General features: G+C 33.0%; 1 protein-coding gene across 2 annotated transcripts; it reads left to right on the forward strand.

The window, feature by feature from the left end:
- Positions 1-7,719: 7,719 nt before the first annotated feature.
- Positions 7,720-13,613, forward strand: LOC112772550 (callose synthase 1-like). 2 transcript variants are annotated; one of them, XM_025817517.3, is made up of 5 exons: positions 7,720-8,509; positions 9,054-9,168; positions 9,283-9,400; positions 9,685-9,797; positions 10,402-10,636. In XM_025817517.3, the coding sequence occupies exons 2-5, from the start codon at positions 9,076-9,078 to the stop codon at positions 10,417-10,419; spliced, it is 342 nt and encodes a 113-aa protein (XP_025673302.1). In that variant the 5' UTR covers positions 7,720-8,509; positions 9,054-9,075; the 3' UTR covers positions 10,420-10,636. The 2 variants fall into 2 exon arrangements, with proteins under 2 accessions (XP_025673302.1, XP_025673303.1); XM_025817518.3 differs by lacking the exon at positions 10,402-10,636 and adding an exon at positions 13,486-13,613 and having other exon boundaries at positions 8,370-8,509.
- Positions 13,614-14,071: the final 458 nt, after the last annotated feature.

Raw genomic sequence — 14,071 nt, forward strand, 5'->3', positions numbered from 1 at the left:
CAGATACATCCGACTTTTGAAATTGCTTAGATGATGCTTCGGATCTGTGGTTCCGTCATATAGGTTCATATCAGGGCTTTTGAAGTTTCTTGGAAATTTTGCCCTCATTATGTCCTCAGTGAATGGATCTTCTCCCCCAGGGGTGATTCCTCTCGGTTGCTACGGGAGTTCCGACTTCTAAGGAAAGATTCTAGCCTCAAGAGTTTTTCCTCTAACTCTTTTCGTCGCTCTATTTCTTCCCTGAGATTTCGGTCTGCCTCTCGTTGTCGCTCTAACTCCTGTTCCAGCTGTTGCAAACGACCTTAGTGGCCATGGACCAACCCCATTAGCTCGGCTGCATGGGGTGGTCCTTCCTTCTCTGATTCGCGTCCCTCTGAGGAGTTTACCTTCGAATTTTTTAACTCGGAGGTGCCTTCTCTTTGTTGGTCGCTGGCTCCCTGGTGGAGAGTTAGGTCCGCGTCGTTGTTTCTGGTATCTAGGTTTTCTTGTTCAGAATCAGACGCTGTATGACCATCTTCGGGTGAATTGTCCGCCATCACTGGTTGATCTCTCAGGTCCCCGGCAACGGCGCCAATGTTACGATGGGTAACCAGAGATTAATGGGCTGGACTCGTTAGGTTGGCCCAATCGTCTAAAGGGGGAAGCCTTCGAAGGGAATCACGTTCCTGGGCCTCCGTCCGACTTGTGAGTATGAATGAGCGGGGGGTAGTACCTGCAAAGACACTCTGATGCCTAAGTTAGCAAGGGAACAAGCAGGTCTAGAGAGTATTGGGACTTAGCGATACCTGAGGAGTGTCAGTGTATTTATAGTGATGAACCCATAACCACCGTTGGAGTAGTTCCACCATTTAAGGGGAAATAACTGTCCCTTTATCTTAGGGAGGTTGGGATATGGCTCCTGGAAGTGGGTGGAGAGATTTTAGGGGCAGTTACTCATTTAAGTGAGTGCTTATCTGCCAGCTAATCTTCGTTTCCGACTTCTTTAGAGCAAGTCGTGGCAAGAACCGACTTCGTAGGTCAGAGGTCGGTGTAGGGTGAGGCCTAATCCCTTGGATTGGGTCTTTCGTTTGGACCTGGACCTTAGCGGTGGGCCAAGGTATGAACAGGTAGTATTGTAGTTGAGCACAGAATTTAGTTGTTAAATTTCATACATTTCATTTGAATACTTTGAATTTACATCATGCGTTTAGAATGCCGTTTACGTGTCTTTACTATCTTTGTTTTATTTTTATAAAGAGAACAACAACGTGGGTTAGCCTAAATGAGAAAAAGGTTTAATTATTATATATATTTCTATTGTTTCATCGAATTTTTAATTAGGTCTTTATATATTATTTTTAATTGAGTCTTTATACGTTAAATTTTTTTTAATTTATTCTCTATCATGACAAAAATATTTGAAATAACAGAATATTTTGTTAAAAAAAATATTCTCATAATTAGGTTAGAATACCTAATTGAGAACACTTCCATATTTTCAAAATACCAAAAAAACCCTTAGCATTTTGTCTCAAAGTTAGAAAACCCTAGCCAACCCTAAGTTCTTCTCCGAAGTTCCCGTCTAGCCAAGTTTCTCTTCCGTCGCATTGTTGTGGTGCCGTCGTCTGTGGCGTGGTCGTCGTTCGTCGCTTGGTGGTCGTCGTCCCTTTACGTTGTCGACGGGTGCTTTGCTATGCTCTGCTCGTCCACCATCAGTGGATCCATTGCCTCCCTTCACCGCGCCGCGCCTCCGTCTCGCCCTTGCTACTTAAACTGGCTCTGCAACAACAGTTAATGTTTTTTTTTTCCAGTTTTTTAAGGTTAATTCTTTAGGTTTAATCATATGTCAATTTTTTTTATATAATAGTTTATGAGCTGATTGGAAAAGAATATGGTACTGGTTGAATATCTATTTCTTAAATTTATTTTTTATTTTTTTTATATAATGGTTTAGGATTTAGAATATGGATATATATGTAGGAGTTTTGTTAATTGTTGAATTGGTTTTGCTGATTATGAATTTTGTTGATTGTTGATTATTATTGCTGTGATGATGCTGGTTTATTAGGGTTCTTTTTCCTTTTTTTTTATGTAGTGATAGGAGATTTGGATTTCTTCATAGATCTACATCATGGTAAAAAGTTTTAGAAAAAATAACCTGCTTGGCTTAGGCTATTGATTGCTAGGAATTTCTTTGTAAAATTGATTTGGTACTATTTTATGTTTTATTACAACGTTTGGAGCCTTGTTGTGTAGCTGGCTGCAACAATACAATTTAGTACATTTTGGTATGACTTTTTTAGATGATGGGGTTTGAGCTTTAGATTGGGTTATGAGTGGTTCTGAAGGGGTTTCAGCTGCTTTATTTTTATGATTTTATTTAATATGTAGAGTTTATGAATCTTTCTCAATTATGGTTCTTGCTTCTTAGTTTTTTGTTGCGCATAGTAGTCTTTTTTATTTAAATTGAAGCCATACTTTAACATTTATAGGTCTGAGATTTGAGTTTGAATTTTCTGCTAAGCTGGAGTCAAGCTGAATCAAGATGTCGTGGGTTATTTTGTTTGTGCCTTACAACAGGAATTGTGTTCGCTTGGTGGTGTTTTTTCGTGTAATTTTGTACTTTATTTAGCTGAGGTTAGCTATTTTGTGTTGCCATTTATTTTATAAATGTTTTCCTTTTAACCCAGGCTATAATTTTATAAATTATGATGTTAAGAAAATGCATTTATTACCATATGTTTTTTCCTATGATTTTTGCTTAGTTCGCAAGTGGAAATGTGTAAGCAAGTTTGTAAGTTGCTGTATATGAAGATATATACTGAATAACACTGCTATTGTTTTTCTCTTTTCATGCCATTTTGTATATGGGGATTTCTCTTTATGTCTGATGTTTTAATATATTTTCCTTATGTTGTAGGTAAAGCTCCATTAGGTGTAGAAAAACTGCTTTTATTAGTACTCTCTTTTATTTAACTATCAAAACTGTTGGGTTGGTTGAGAATGAACTTCGTGCCATCAATCAAAAGAAACCGAGCTGTGAGGAAAGTTGGGTAGGTTAGAATGTGTGTTGGAAGAGGAAAATTGGAAAGAAGAGAAAACAGGTAAAAAAGAGAAATCTCAGAGAAATATGAACTTATTATAGATGAAAAATAGGGGTATACAAGTAATTTCACAATTTACTAACGTTTTTTTACGTTTAATGTTAACAGGGACTAAATTGAAAAAAAGTATAGGAACTTAATTGAAAATTCAGTGAAATTATAAGGACCTGCAAAGTAATTAAACCGGAAAAAAATGACGGACTTTCAATCAATGATGATCCAATCAAGTGATGGTGGGATATCATAAAAAATTCCGATACTTAAGACAATAAAAGTTAAAGAGGTATAATGATTATTGTTAAATAATATACTTTTAGGTGGATCATGCATTTTATTTATGGCATTTGGAGAAAAATCCAAAGAGAAATCCGAGTAGGTTTGTTCTAAATAGGATTTTTGTGTGGATCAGATTAAGCATTTATGGGTCGGCATGGTCTAGAAGTGGAATTCTTGGACTAGCTATTTTCTTAAACCTAAAATGGTAGATTTGTCGTAAATTGTGTCCACTTGAAGTTGATACTGTTAAGAATTTTATGTATGGTTTTCCACGATAGAGTGGTTTGCTAAGGTTCATGGCTGCACATAAGCGTTACGGGAGGTTTTCCACCTCATGCACTTTGTCCACATGGCATTTTGCGAATGGTGATGCTGACATGATTATGCTTTTGTTTGGGATATAAAGTGTTAGTGGAGAACATGAACGTTTTTTTGAGTGCAATGGTTTTGCTAATGTGGTAGGTTCATTCGTTTGCTCCATCTTATGAAACATTTTGCGGAAGTTATAAGTGACCATTTTCAATATTCTTCTGTTGTCATATATTTTCATCATTTTTGAAAGCTTCAATTGTCTTGAAGGAAAAGGCATAGTATTCTTCAATCTTCATTTTTGCTCATTTCTAATTTCGAGTAATTTTTGTCATTTATGAGTTTTTATATTTCTTGCAATTTGTTTGCTTTTGTTGCAATCATTTGGGGGTGTTGTTACTATATTGGCTCATATTTTATCCTCTGTTATTTACAAATAGTGGTGTGATGGATATCATTGCCTTCATGTCATTTGTGTTTTAAGTCTTTCTCTTTCTTTTTCGTTGTCTTTCTTTTATTTTAAGTGTAGAATTGTGTTTTGGCATTATCTTTACCTATGTTTGTTTACTATAAATGTGGCATGATAAGCTTGACTACCAAGGTTGTCAAACTCGCGAGTCTAGGTAAACTCGTGGAGCTGACCTAGACTCGTACGAGTTTACCTGTTATAAATTTTTTTATAAAATATATATATCGTGTATAATATATATATTTAATCAAATATAGGCATTCAAACTTAATAATTTCAACATCAAAATACATAATAAATTAACATAATACTACAATTATAACAAGTACTCTAGAACACATATTCAAATTCTTCACAAGTATGCATCTAGTTCAACATAAAACACAGTCACACAATCAAAACTTTATATAACACAATCGAAAAAAAAAAAACAACAAAGCGACAATTAATTGTTCTAATAAACTAAAAGTCTAAAACTGAAATCCTCCAATATCTTCATCATCCATGGCATCAACATCATCATCTTCACCATCTTCATTAGAAACATCATTTCTTTCAAGTTCAGGTTCGACTCAGCCAACATAATCATCATCATTCACATGTTCATGATCTTCCTCCATTGAATTTTGTTGTGGATTCCCAATGAACTCATTCTCACATCCCTCACCCATGTTGTATTTTTGTCCCTAAATCAACAAATCAACAAAATACAAACTAAATAATTAAGCAAAAGTACCCACTTATCCTTGTTAACAAAGTTAATAAATTAAGATTTCAGAGTTTCAGATTCAACAACAACTAATTAACACTAACAAGTAAGAAATAACAACTACAAATTCAGATTTAGGATATAAAAACTACTTTACAAGTGAGTTGTAGTTATGGACTTATAAGTTAAAGTTGACAGACTACACAATATAAAGAAAATAAAAACTTTAATTGCATAGCATTATGCTGAGCAAAAAAAAGGACGGAATGGAGACAACACCTAAACACCAAGACTAAAAACCACAAAATACCATAATGCATAATGCATTCCTAAAAAATTAAAGCAGTAAATACTAGCACCTAACAATTTTTTCCCATGGCTGGAGAAGGTAAAGCTTAATTATTTGGCATCAAATAGAAGAACAAAGAAATACAAATAAGTAAACAAGATCTGCTCTTGAATACGGGAAAGAAAGCTATAGAAGAAACTCAGATTCAATAACAACAAATTCATATTTCAGAGTTTCACACATTTAGATTCAATAACAACTAATTAACACTAACAAGTAAGAAGTAACAACTGCAAATTACAAAATGCATCAATTTAGAACAGACTAAACTTACTAACAAGTAACAACTACCAAATGCATCAATTCAGTAACTAATTTTTTTAAAACATACCTGAAGCTAAATCTGAATGGCTGAATGAAGTAGGCTCAGCTGACACATGCATTGCTGTGCTGTGCTGTGCAGACAAGCGACGGGCTGACACCTGACAGAACGAACGGTGGAAGCGCGATGACTGGCAGAGGATATGACGAGCGACGGCAGTGTGGCGGATGGCAGAGGCTCCACAAGTTCACGTTCTTCGATGCAGAATAGGGTTAACACAGAGTAGAAAGAGAGAGTGAGAGTGAGAGAATGGTGGAGAGGGAGACAGTGTCGAGCTATTTAGGGAACGGCGAATGGCAAATGGCAGTGAGGGACGGACGGCGGCGAGGGATGGACGACGAAACGCGAAGACCAAAGAGAGCTTGGAGAAGAGAGTGAGTGCGAGCAAAGTGATGGGTTTAGCCGGTTTGGGTTTCAATGCTGCCTTCCTTTTTTTTATCCCGAAACGGCGCCGTTTTGGCGAAAAAGGCCAATTAAAGCAAACTTACTGACTCATGAATAGACTCGCGAGTTTGATCGAGTTTATCCGAGTCTACCCAGAAACGAGTTTGTATCCAAGTTAACTCGATTCCACTACCTAAAGACAAGTTTACGAGTTATCTCGCGAGTTTGACAACAATATTGACTACCCTATTTGCAGTGGGTTTACATTCTAATGTTGAAAAATTTTTTTTGTTTTAGTGGCGGAGAGGATCATCGTTCCATTTTAGCAACTAAGAATCTTGGGTAATTTTTTATTTTATTTGTTGAAGTATCTTTTCCATATGAGGGTTCCATTCCACTATAGGTGTTGTGGCTCATTTTCTTTGGATGTGTGAGGTGTTATTTTTTTGGTTGGGATTTGTCTTTATTTTTTCAAAACTAGTAAAAAGTGTACGTGGAGGATGATAACTACAAATGGAAGCTTATTTTAATAAAACTTTTATGAGTTATATGTGTGTGAGGATTGGTCTAATTTGTATATAGGCTTTTTCATTACAAGAAAATGGAACATTTGTAACAAAAAATTTGTATCAAATTTAAAATTGTTACAAAAAATAGTATTTTATAATAATAATTTGTGATTGTTACAAAAGAATAATGTTTTGTAACAACATTACAAGTTGTTACAAAACATGATAATATTTTGTAACAACCTGTTTTATTTTGTTACAAATTATGTTAGTTTTTGTAACGAGATGGTGTTTTGTTACAAAATATTGTAATATTTTGTAACAAAAAAAAGTCATTGCAAAAATTTAAAATATTTTGTAACAAAATATTTTTTATTTCAAAACCTTTAATTATTTTGTAACAAAAAATTAATTTGTCACAAAATTCAACATTGTTTGTAACAAGTTACTTAATTTGTCACAAAATATAAGTATATTTTATAACAAAAAAATTATTTCAAAATGTTAAACACTTTGAGAGTAAAAAAATTGTTTATATAATTCTTTTTAGAATAATTTTATTTTGTTTCAAAAATTAAAATATTTTACATATTGTTTATATTTATTAATTTTTAAGAATTGTAAATATTAATTTTATATTCTTTTAAAAAATTAATATATAATTTTTATTAATAATCAAAATTTTAATGTTAACTAAAAATTAATTTGTGAAAGTTTAAAAAATTTAATTAAACTATAAATATAAAAGAAAAAAAACTAAGATACACAAATATAATTTAAGTAATTAAGATTTTTGTGTATTTTTTTATAATTGATTATTTCATATGATTTAAAATTAAAATTTAGTAATGAAAGTATTATATAATTTAATCTAAATAATTTTTATTATGAATAAATTATAGTTTATTTTATTAAATTGAGCTCTAAAAGATTTATTTAGAATGGTTAAATTGATTTTTATAAATTCTTTAATTTTAAGTTAATTAATGTTTAGGTATAATTTTTATTATAATTAGTTGTTTTATATAAATTGAAATTAAAATTTTAGTAATAAAAAATAATAAAAAATTATATCAATAATCTGAATAATTTATTTATTTATCTATAATTTTAAATTAGAAATGTTTAATAAAAAATAATTTGTAATTTGAGAAATAAATAATATTCTTAAAATTAATTATATTGATTGAATTTGATTTTTAAATTAAAACTCTACACAAACCCCAAATTTCAAATTCTAAACCCTAATTTCTAATTTACTAATCCTAACCCCAATTTCTAAAATACACGCATGTAACACCCTCCCCCTAGCACCTGTTCATTCTCTACTGAGCCACATTCACCCTCCTTCATAACTCACTCACCACCGTCCTCCTCTTTCCAGATATACACCCACACACAGACTCACTTCACTCACTCTCAGCCTCACTAACGCACTCACACTCAAGTTCCTCACTCTTGCTTCCTACACGCACACATAGAGAAATCGAAAGGGAGAAGAGAGAGCTCGCGAAACAGAGAGGGATGGAACCGTGCCCTGCCGTCGACCCACGCCTCGCCCCCGCCGCTGTCCTTATCGCCAAGGAAGAGGGACGCCGTCGACGCTATTCAGGGAGGAAGGGAGAATTACGCGAGAGCCAGTGGAAGAGGGAGCCTCTGCTGGGTCACCACCGTGCCTTCATCATTGCCGAACTGCCTTGTCGTTGTTGTTAGGGATCGTCGTGAGAGGTGTCGCCATCACCGACGTGCCCTAGTGCCGTCGATAGAAGCCACAATCGTCGCCTGAGAAGAACCCGAAGAGAGAGAGGGAGCCCGCAAAGAGGAACCCGAAGCAGGAACTTCCATGTCGCGCCGTAGATCTGTCACCGTGTTGCTGGGCTGTCGCCACCACCGAAGGTCCATTGTCATCGCCCTGAGTTGTTTCTACCATCCAAGCCATCAATGAAGGGAGCCTTGCTACTGTGTGCTAAGTGGAAGAGGAGCCACTATCGGAAGAAGATGCCGCTGCTATTGCTGATCTGATTTAAGGCTATTGCTGCTGCTGCGGGTTGGAACGAAGTTGAAGTCACACTTAATTTTGTGGTTTTCGACTATCTAAGGTAGGGGATATTTTATTAAATTAAATATTTTAAACTTTGAATGCCTAAGAAGTTTACTGAATTATTGCAAATATATGAATGCTTGATCTATGATGGATTTTGGATGCAGAGTAAATGTGTGACTGGTTGCGTCTCTTGGTGGTTTTATGTGGTTTGAGATCTTTGTTAAAAGAACGTGTATGTTGGTGTGAAAGTTTACTGAAAATGTATTAGGTGTTTGTAATTGTGAAAGCATGTTTTGTTCTTCGTTTGAAATATGTTTGAACGATGACTTTAAAGACGCTTGGTAATGCTGATTTTGGTTTTTAAGAACGATTTTGAGTTAAGATCATGATTGTGACTGGATTGCTGGAAATTCTGGTTCTAATTTTTATGTCAGATGGTGGTTATTGAACTGTTTGTTTGATTAGGTTGTGATATATTGAATTAAGAGTTCTTGGGCAACTTTGGTTAGTCAAAAGAAAGTAAGAAATGTGGTTTTAGATGAATCCTAGGCTTGAATATAGGATTTGGTATGTGAGATTGTTGGAAATACTTTGTGCAGAATTTCTGCAGAAATCTGCATAATGTCGAGCTCGCCGTCACTGAAGGTAAGGTCATTTTGGCATATTTTCAAAAGTTTTGATCGCATGTGGGGCTTCTTCATTTTGTGCTTACAGGTAATAAATATTGCGTTATGTATTTATGTTGTCACTCTCCCTCTACGTTAATTGTTTTTCTCTTTAATATAATGTAAAATAAGATCTACTTCTGAATAGCTAATATTTGATTAGGCAATGATTATTGTTGCATGGAATGGATCTGGGAATCCAAGTGCAATTTTTAATGGTGATGTCTTCAAGAAGGTGCTGAGTGTGTTTATAACAGCAGTCATATTGAAACTTGGACAAGGTAGGGGATAGCAAATTTTACCTGAAGATATACTACTGTCTAGTGTAATTCAATAGCTAATTCTATCATTGTTGCATGTGTTTCTGTAAAAATTGCAATCTACCTTGCTACTTTAACCGCCGTTTTGGAACCATTTCTTCTGCCGCTATTAATATCTAACATGCAAGAGTATCAATGGCCAGAGTCTTTCTAAACTTGTTTACTTTCAAGCTTTTTACATTATGAGGAGGTTGCTTATGGTTTTTCCTTTTTCTTTATCCTGGTTCTGTTTTTCACTTGGGCAGCTACTCTGGATGTGATTCTCAGTTGGAAAGAGAGAGAGGGAGAACTTGAAAAGAGAGAGCTCACCACCATTTCTTCCTGTCCCCTTTCCCCTGTTCTGCTTCTACATTCCCAGGTCATTTATTGCATTTTTCTTTCAATTCTATTAAGTTCATTTAATTCTGTTAATTTTGCTTAGTTAGACTTAGTTAGATTTGCATGTTGTAGTGGATTCTAGGTTGTTAGGTAGGATGAACATAGTTTGTAGAGGAATTAGGTCTAGAAAAATTTTACTGTTTTAAATGTGTTTGGAATAAATTTTTGTTAATTGTTTGTTGAATGATCATAAATGTTGTTTGAGTTTTTGTGAATATGTGATTGGATGATAATGATTTTCTTCTTTTCTGAATCGAATTGTGAACTGCTGCTGTTATGTGAATTTAGTTTGTGCAATGATGATGATGAATTTAGATTGTACACTCAAGTTGTTTGTTGCTTATTTCATATGGATGACTATGTGAATTTTGTTTAATTGTTATTGTATTCATATGGATATTGATTTGATTGAGTGAATTTGGGAAATATGCTAAATTGCTGTTGAAATGCTGTCGGAATTTGTTTAAATTTGTTTCACTATTAGTTTTTCATTTAAGTTAAATCTCCTCATCTTTCTATGGATTTCAATTACACTGAAATTGAGAATTAAGACTTGTGAGTGCTCTGGTTGGTGGTCTTTTTAGGTGTGTGGCACTTATTAGAAGCTTCTCCATGACCATGAGAAAGGAGATGAATGAACATGATGAAGTTTGTAATTTGTAGTTTACATTTTGGAGATTTATAATTCCTTGTTTTTCTTGTCCTATATATCTATCTAGTTCATTATGGTTCTTCAATATGTCTTGTTAGTTTGTACTTTATAGTTTATATGTTGAAGATTTATAAAACAATCTTAGTAAATGAAAGATATTTGAACTATCTATGTTATTATATATTATATAAATGTTGACTTGTTGAGTAAATTAGTTAATATATTAATTAATTAAAAAATTAATATAATTTGGCAAATTATGAGTAATTTGTATTTAAAAAAATTATTACAAAATAAATAATATTTTGTAACTAAAGAAAAAAAATGTTACAAAATCAAGTTACATTTTGTAACAAAATTTTATGATAGAAAAAAATATATTGTCACCAAAAATATTTTGAAGATCAAAATTTGTTATTACTTTTGTAACGACTATTGGTTTTTTGTATTAGAAAAATTTGTTACAAAATATCACTTTGAATTGTAACAGTTCTATTTTTTGTTACAAAAACTTTTTGTAACGGGACATACTACAACGGTCCCTTTTTTTGTTACAAAATCCTTTTGTTTCAAAATTTTGATTTTTTGTAATAATTTTTTTTATTACAAATATTGCTTTTTCTTGTAATGTTGTTATATGCCTTAGTTGTTGAGGCTTTGAAGTGTGTTTGTTGTCATTGACAAAAGTTTGTGATTAGTAGTTAGTCCTTGATAGTAATAGTAAAGAAAATTGACTATAAGTTAAATAAAGACATATTTATCTTATTTGAGTCAAAACTGGTAAGGACGATCTAAAAAAGATGACGAATGATTGAAAGTTTCTCCTAGGGGTGTTCATGGTCCAGTCCGACCCGAAGACTCAGCCCAACTCCGAACTTTTTAGGAGTTAATTTGGTGTGATTTCACCGGGTCTAGGGTCGGGTAAGAGTCTCAAAAATAGACCCGGTCATTATTTCGGGTTGGGTTCAGGTCATAGCTCGGGTCTCCCGAACTCGGCCCGGTGACCCGGTCATCATACACAATTAATATTTTGTGTTATTAGTGATGGATGATGGCTATTCTTATGTGGAATTTAAATATTGTAAACCTTAATATTTTGTGTTATTAGTCATTATAAGACTATAAGTTAATGTTTTATGTTTAAAATGCATAAGACTTTAGACTAATGCATAAGACTTTAGACTAATGCATAATATTGTGTTATTTGTATTGATTTAAATATTTGGTGTTATTAGACAATATTAGTATTGATTGTGGTTATGCTTTAGTTTTAGGGAAGGGTTGGTTCTTATTATATTTTTCTAAGTGAATTTTATCATGTCAAATAATGGTTGGAGTCTTGAAAATTTGGATATTTTCACATGCTAGCTTACAAGAAGGTAATGTTAACGGCCCGATTTTCACCCGGTTTTTACCCAGTATAATCGTGGCCCGAAAATGTGTATGTTTTATCAGGTCTAGGGCCAGTTTTGGGTCTAACAAATAGGCCCGATATATATTTCGGGTCGGGTCTGGACACATCAAACTCGGTTTCACCCGACCCATGAATACCCCTAATTTCTCCTATCTCTTATTGAGTTGAAACGATACATGAGACATAGAAAATGTACTTACATTATTGTGACCAAATTATTATTTATTTTAGTTAGTGCTTCACTGCAATTATATAATGGGTTATACTAGGTAACCAATAATTTTTTTGAACAACATGAACAATGGGTCCTAAAATTGGCCCAATTCAAGTAAAACACACTACACCTCAAATTACTCACCTAAATCTTAATATTAGAATAACCATCCGCACACCTAGTGAATTGAATATCCAATATATCAATTATTCACATTGTTTAATATTTTCATTGTCTACTTATACTTTTTCTTATATAATACATTTTGTGATAGTGACTAATGTAACAACAATATAGACGTGGTTAGCAATTTAAACACTCTCTGCACTATAATGTCATGAACTAGCCTGGGTTTGAAATTTTTGCATATATCTATACCCGTTTTGATCAATTTTCAATTCATTTCAGAGATATTTTTATTAGTTTTTAGGTAGGAGTGTGTTTGTATTTGTTTTAAAAATGTTATTTTACACGTTATTTTAAATATAGTGTGGGATGTTGTTACTACATTGGCTCATATTTTGTCCTCTGTTATTTGTAAATAGTGGTGTGATGGATATCATTGCTAATACGTGCTTCAAATGTTTGTGATATGAAGAGTTCAAGTGTTATTTAGAAGATATTAGTTTATATTTTTAGAATGTTTTAATTTAATTTGATGTATTTTTATTTTATTTATTTAATTACTATATTGGGTCTTATGTTTGTGGGTTAAGGGTTTTTTATATTTTAACCTAACAAGAGGTTATAAATACCTCATAAACCAGGGTAGTCATAATATAGAATGATTTAGAGGTTTGAAAACCTCTTTTAATTTCGTGATGAAACTATGGTGTGGACAATTGAGGTTGAGGAGTCTCTTTCTTGTTGCATCGGGGAATTGGGTAGAAGGTTGAGGAGTCCCTTCTAACGAATTCCCAAACTATGACGTTGACAAGTTAGATTGAGGAGTTCCTTTCTTGTTGCGTCAAGAAATTGGGTAGAAGTAGAGTGATTCTCCTTGCACTCAATTTCAATCTATCCTTTTTATTTCAATTTCAATTTCAATGTATCTTTTTTTATTCAGTTTAAATCCTTATCTTCTTATTTATCTTTTATTTCTTTATCATTTGGTATCAGAGCTCAGGTATTAGATTAATACTTATTAATTTATATTTGTTCTTCTTTTAGCATAAAAAAAGAGTCTCGTGTCTTTCTTTAAGTTCTTGTGTTCTTGTTTTTGTTTGCATTTTATTATTGTTTTGTCATTATTGTTGATTTTATTGTTTAAAAAAATAAAAAAAACATACAGTGCAAAATATATATATACAAAAAGGAAAAAAAAACAAAAAAAAATTATCTTCCTTGTAATTATTGTCCTTTTCATATACTATTTTTTTACCTACAAGATTTGAGGACGAATCTTTTTTGAAGAGGAGGAAAATGATACGTGTTTCAAATGTTCGTGATATGAAGAGTTCAAGTGTTATTTAGAAGATATTAGTTTATATTTTTAGAATATTTTAATTTAATTTGGTGTATTTTGATTTTATTTATTTAATTACTAGATTGGACCTTATATTTGTGGGTTAAGGATTTTCTATATTTTAAGCTAATAAGAGATTATAAATACCTCATAAACTAGGGTAGTCACAATACAGAATGATTTAGAGGTTTGAAAACCCCTTTTGGTTTCGTGATGAAACCATGGTGTGGATAATTGAGGTTGAGGAGTCCCTTTCTTGTTGCATCGGGAAATTGGGTAGAAGGTTCAGGAGTCCCTTCGAATTAATTCCCAAACTATGGCGTTGACAAGTTAGGTTGAGGAGTCCCTTTCTTGTTGCGTCAAGAAATTAGGTAGAAGTAGAGTGAGTCTCTTTGTACTCAATTTCAATCTATCATTTTTATTTCTATTTCAATTTCAATGTTTCTTTTTTTATTCAGTTTATATCTTTATCTTCTTATTTATCTTTTATTTCTTTATTACTAACCCTA

Source organism: Arachis hypogaea, chromosome 18 (genome assembly GCF_003086295.3).
Source record: "Arachis hypogaea cultivar Tifrunner chromosome 18, arahy.Tifrunner.gnm2.J5K5, whole genome shotgun sequence".
In the NCBI taxonomy this organism is placed as follows: domain Eukaryota; kingdom Viridiplantae; phylum Streptophyta; class Magnoliopsida; order Fabales; family Fabaceae; genus Arachis; species Arachis hypogaea.

Excerpts from the sequence above, each read along its gene's own strand:
- LOC112772550 (XM_025817517.3), top strand. The coding sequence starts at position 9,076 with ATGTCGAGCTCGCCGTCACTGAAGGTAAGGTCATTTTGGCATATTTTC. Across the intron at positions 9,169-9,282 it reads TCTTCATTTTGTGCTTACAG|GCAATGATTATTGTTGCATG; the intron begins GTAATAAATATT and ends ATATTTGATTAG. Across the intron at positions 9,401-9,684 it reads CATATTGAAACTTGGACAAG|CTACTCTGGATGTGATTCTC; the intron begins GTAGGGGATAGC and ends TCACTTGGGCAG.